The sequence below is a fragment of the Formica exsecta genome, unplaced genomic scaffold (genome assembly GCF_003651465.1).
Source record: "Formica exsecta isolate Colony F162 unplaced genomic scaffold, ASM365146v1 scaffold182, whole genome shotgun sequence".
Classification (NCBI taxonomy): Eukaryota; Metazoa; Arthropoda; class Insecta; order Hymenoptera; family Formicidae; genus Formica; species Formica exsecta.
In genome coordinates, this window is record NW_021849132.1 from 626,027 (window position 1) to 632,342 (window position 6,316).

At 34.3% G+C, this 6,316-nt stretch overlaps 1 protein-coding gene across 3 annotated transcripts in view; it reads right to left on the bottom strand.

Moving 5' to 3' along the window:
* The window catches only part of LOC115233683 (protein eva-1 homolog C-like), a 195,632-nt gene extending 192,517 nt beyond the window's left edge, over positions 1-3,115 (bottom strand). Inside the window, exon 1 of one of the 3 annotated variants that reach the window (XM_029804241.1) lies at positions 2,264-3,115. In XM_029804241.1, coding sequence (XP_029660101.1) covers positions 2,264-2,366 — 103 coding nt within the window. In that variant the 5' untranslated portion in view covers positions 2,367-3,115. The remainder of the gene's footprint in view (positions 1-2,263) is intronic. The other 2 variants (XM_029804240.1, XM_029804242.1) reach the window with 2 other exon arrangements.
* Positions 3,116-6,316: the final 3,201 nt, after the last annotated feature.

Below are 6,316 nucleotides of genomic sequence, written 5' to 3' on the forward strand. Positions count from 1 at the left end.
CCCCCAATCGTCGCCAATCGCGATTTCCGTCCGTCGCTGCAATCGCCCCAATTATAATAAGAATTTACGAGCGAGATCAAAACGCGCGCGCGGGCTATCGATAAAGTGCCATCGGCGAGACTCTTTTTCTCTTCTTGGAAAACATCCGATAGATTTACGAGCGTAATTACGCGCCTTCTTCCCGCGCGGCTATCCGTCCCGCGTAAATGCACTGTCCATTCTTCTCCCGTCTTTACTCGCTTCTTTTTTCCTTTTTTCCTTTCTGCTTTTCGCACACGTTAGCACCTACATGACGGTGCACCACCAACCAACTTTACGATCGCGCCTCTGATCAATTGACATCATCTAGTATTTCGGACGTAACTTCTAGAGTTTCAGCGGAGCTTCGCGTTACGAACGAAATACGATCCAGATGTGCATTAGCGAAGAATCGAAAAATCTTGGAGAGATAAATCGTGAAACGCTAATATTAACACTAACCCGAATATCGGATAATAATTCGCAAATAGACTTGTGTACTGCTTGTAAATTACTAATAATATTTATCATTATTTCAAGATTTGTAATATTTCTGTGACAAACTCGTACACAGGTCGTCCCAAGTAATTTTTGCTCCAAAAATACAAGATTAAAATTAAATTGATTAACTGATCTAATTGCAATCTATATAAAATTATACGTTACTGCAGAAAGTAATATCTCAGCGCTTCTACGTAACACTGCTTTGGAATTCCTGCTAATAACTTTAACCTATAACCCCCCTAATACTTCGACTTTGTATACTGAAATTCCACAGCGGTTTGCCACTCAAGGCTCTAACATTCCAACGGAAAATTCAACCAGATTCATAAGTTTGTAAGTTTCCGTTTAATAATCAATACGTAAAACTTTACAAAAGTTTCGACAAAAATTAAAATTTTCGAAAATCGTCGCGTTAAATACATCTATCTCTCAGTTTTAATTATTAACGAATTAATCGCTAATCCCCCAACAAATTGGCAATCACGTATATACGTACCGTCGTAAATTGTCATAGCAGTGTAGCTGGATACAACCGGGTGGTTCTTACAAATCCCACGATATATTCGTTTAATCGCGAACGTACACGCCGACATAAAACGCGCTCGACAACTGTTATCTATATGTAAACGATTTTACGTGCTAGAATTAATTATACGAGTGGTTGAGTCGCAACTAATTCATGCCTCACAATAATCCATGATTTATAACGTGGAATTTGTTCTATGAACCGAAAAGAGCGTAAACATCCAACTCTGCCCGGATACCACGAGACGAGATATCGATTTTAACATCATTAGGTCTGATTATATTAATTATTGCAGGACTGCGTGTGCATATTGCCTTAGGCAATGCGAAAGAGGAGACTAAACGCGAGCGATATGCAACATCTCCCGAACAGCAATTCCCTCAATTTGCTCTCTAATATCTTAATTATACGCATATGAAGTTGCCTCCAGCCAGAGTAAGTAACGATGCGATTTAATTCAGCTAATCTAAAAATTCCGCATTAAATTTGGATAAGAATTTTTATTCTACATTTCCTTATTTTTATTATTTTTTTATCATTTCGATCCGATTAAAAAGAAAAAAAGGTTGAACAGATAACTTAATTTTCTCTTTAAAATAGTTTTTAATAAAAAAGTTAGTGTAATATATATTGTATACTTCATTTCAGAATTTATGGAGATTGTTTTATCAATCAAATTGCACTCGGAAAATTTCTGTTTTTGAGCTTAGAATTATTTTTGATTATTTTTACGAAACCTCCTTTGGAAGTTTTCTCTCTTTTAATATAAAAAAAAATTATAGCGTGCTATTTAACAGTTGGCTTAACAAAACAAAAATTAATCTTGTAGAACTTATTTTTTGCATATTATAATATGATATAAAATGTATGCAAACAAATATTTTACGCCGATTGTGATTTAAATATATATGACGGATATTTGCAGACAAGCATGTAAAGAATTATTACCATTAAAAAAGCATTTGAAAATCAATTAAAATTTTTAAAGTGGATCTCTTTCTTGGCGTACTTTCCTCTTTTGAATATATTTGATTTCAAATAATAACTGGAGAAAGGAATACATACACACTCCAAGCTAAAACTAAAAATTCGCAGTTTATATACGTCACGAGTCGAACACTCGCGTGTCTGCAACGCCAAAATTGAATTTCACTACAACAGAACTATTTTTGAATTTTCTAGAGATATGAAAAAAAAAAAAAAAACATGACTCACCCAAACGTTCGGAGCCCGCTGCCCGATGAGCCCGAAGAAGCAGCAACGACACCGCCAGCACGATCATGATTATTCGCCGCTTCCTTGCACTGATTGAAATCATCGTCACACTAATCAGTCAACTTTTACAACGACGTCACACAACCGTGTATACTGCTGCTAGCGCACCGACATGCCGCACCACTCGCACTTTGATCATTGATTCCGCGCGAGATCAAGATACCGCCATTCAACGGGTCACCCGCCGCAAAGTCGTCGAACTCGGATCGATCATTTCGGCTGGTCTACTTGGATCAAGCTTGAAGGCACCGGCACGTTCCACGATACGCCATATTGCCGAGTGTCCAGCGACGCGTTTCAGTCGATTTACATTCGCGCGAATTTCACACCGATCTCTCTTCTCGGATTCCCGCCAATTCGTCAAGCCGCGTGACGTAATAACGTCTCACTCGGATCGGTCACGATGCAGGCCGCAGTCCGCGCGTACGGATAATCATCCATAATCATCGCCGAAATAGTTAGAATCACAGAATCGCACGATCGCAATCTAACTGTTCCGTTTTCGAACCGGCGTCAAGCGATATGCGCTCGCATTCACACTTCGGATCACCAAGTACCGAGGCGCGAACCTCGCACTGCCGTCTCGTTCGCGTCGCAAGATCGTCCGAGTTCACGACACTCCCGAAAAGAACGGAATTCGGTTTATTAGAATGTTAGATCGACAATTGCGATCAACTGCGCGAGAGGACACAGAAAAACGTACACATCACTCGGTGGTCGGCGCGCGACTGAGCCGGGTGGTGGGGGACTTCTGAAAGTCGCGTCAAGTGGGGATGACGTTACGGCCGATTGACGCATGCGCGCTCCACGCACACGCTCGCCGCTCTGGCTCGCTGGCTTCTCTATGCCCCTCCATTCAGGACTTCAGGATACATCATCTTCGTTATATTTTCGACACGTCCGAGAAATGAGCTCGTCTTCGTGCGCGACATCACATGTTCTGCCAAAAATATATAAAACTAATAAATATAGGCGTATGTGATTACATACGAATAAGAGAAAAGAAATTATAGAAAATTATAGTTGAGTTTTTCACGATCTAAAGTACATAATATATGCATGATTCACACATAAATAATGTATATCTGAAAATAATGTATATCTAGTTTGAATTAATCAACATTATTCATTATTTAACATTCGCTTAAAATAGATCGAAACTCGTGCATGCCGAATCGCGATCGATTCGATGATATAATGGCATCAAAATTATCGACGAGATAAATGAATAATCAATCGTACAACTATGAATTTATGCATCACATTCGCATAATTTATGAGAGAGAAAACAATTCATTAGAATAAACTCTAGCATTGTAATTGTATCAAAGCTTATTTAAAAGCACGAGTGTTTCATATTTACGTAAATATATTTATTGTTCCTCATTATCATCAATCAATTGAGCATCTATTGATTTTTCAATAATTTCGCGTGATTTAAAAATATACATATATAATCGTTAATTAAACAATATTTATCAAGAATAAAAGATAATATTAGAGGTTACGCAAATATTAGAATGGGATTGGAGATAATGTAGGATATGTGAAATGATTAATATATTCACACATACAGATAAACCTCGTACTTTCTATACAGCTATAAAACATTTCATATAACCTTGACCTTGATTACGATGCGAGAGATATTCGCTGTTCTTTGTTTAGCAGTTACCTTGTAGTCTCATGGAATGTGAGATTATTTTTCGAAGTGTTTTATTCTCTCTCTCGTTGGGAGCGAATCCGGTTCACGAATAAATACACGACATACGACAGTGTCGAATTGGATCGACATTTGCATTAATTTTGGTACGTGATAGTGAGTAAGAAGAGTGCTTTTCGCGTTATTTACTCGTATTAAATATATATACCATGCATACGGTAATCATCGGGAGTACCGTACCATGTGACAAGTGATTATCGTGTCATGTTAATTAGAACGCGAATGATTAGCCGCTTGTTCGATCGATTTGTATCTACGCAAGTGAATATACGGAGCAATCAATAAGCAGGCAAAAACAGCAGTACATCTTTTACTTGGTAAGTAAGCTGATTTATTACATTAGATTAATTCTCTCTCTCTCTCTCTCTCTCTTTCTCTTTCTCTTTCTCTCTAGTTTATTTGATTACATATTTAAATGTTACATTATAATAATTGTACTTTGATATCCAACATTGGGCAAAGATATATAGATCCCAATATATTTATTAATAATGCATATAAAGAAACAGAAAAAAAAAGAAAAAATATATAAATATAATAATAAAATATATAGATAACAAACGCAATATAAATGCAATTAAATTTTTTTTACATTGAATATTAATATATCAACTTTAATTATAATATTATATATTTTTTACAATTATAATAAAAAATATAATGTAGCATGTTCATATTAACAAATACTTTTTAACAACGTGCCATAAAATCACTGGATAGTATTTTAATCACCAAATTTTTTAATTAGTGTGAATTTTGTTTGACGAGAAGGTTGTTATTATTTGTCAAAGTATTTTAATTTTTTACATCAGATGTCTATGTAAATAAAAAATTTGTTAAAAAACACAAAATTCATTTAAAGTTAACTAATAGAATTATTTAGTTATCTCTATATCTGCAACTCTGAAATTTAATTCACTTCGGAAAGTGCTTGCTTGCTTTCCCATCGTTTGTAATTCAAAAATCATTGCCTTATATTTTCTCGTTGAAAGGAAATAACCTTAGAAATTATTCGAAGTATTAAAATAAAATATACCTTTCTTATGTTTTAATAATTTAATAAATATGTATTTTAAAAATTGATAACGCCGGAGTAGAGAAAAGAAAAAAGAATTTTGGCTATATAACTGTTGACACTGCAGTCGAGGCGAAAATATGTGATAAACTTTTCGAAACCATGTTTTAAAAATTATGTTTTGGAAAATTCTAAAACTAATCTACTTATCTATCTATTAATCTATTTTAATAGATACGCATAACTTTGTATTTCAAGATGTGGTTCATACGCCGCATTTCGAATCTATAACAGGACACATATAAAGAAAATCATTAAGCACATAGCGATTTGACACGATTATGGTTAATAAATACAACGCTACTTATTTTACGCTAAATTGTACATTCTAAATTTTATCAGTATGTAACTTTCTCTTGCAATATATAAAACTGTACACAGAATCATAATCAAGTTTTATTATTCTTTTTTCCGGACGATGAAAACTGGTAAACAATTATTCTGCAGAAAAATAAGCAAATTAATTTTTTCTATTATAACCTTAGCTTTTTTCTTTATTTTATTCAACAAGCTTTTCCATTGCAATTTTTAATTTCAATGTGTATAATTTTCTTCGTCATCTTCTGCATTATGTTCGCGCATACGTCGCAACACATGAAATGAATAACAAAATGGATATTATCTGTATTCAAAATTAAAATATATTACAAAAACACTGATATATATTTATATATAAAATATATAGCAATATATATTAAAAGCTTTACTTTTATATTATTCCTCATACAGAAAAGATAATAAAATCATCCGTAGGCCAATATTTTCACTGCATTTCATATAACCTCAAATGCACAAATAATATCCCTTTTATTATTTATCTTATGTAAGTGAAATCTTATGTAGCAGAAAATGATAAAAAATTTAAGCAATTGCTTGTTCTATGAAGCATTTCTTGTGATTTTCCATCAATCAGTTACATGTTGAATAAAATACGGAGATTAGGATCCACTTTAAAACCAATCGAATAAATATTTCAATTTCTGCCTTTTATAAATTGTACTACTATGCTACGTATTAACTATACACACGACAAAAATGTAAGAACAGGCTTTTTTCTGGATGCATCACGGCGTAGTCGAGAGATAACAAACAGCTAAACAGCTTTAGTACATTGAGTATAAGAAGGCCATGTGCATCGGAGCACAACGTAAAAGAACGATCTAAGAATACACGAAGAGAGACGTCTGGTCGATAC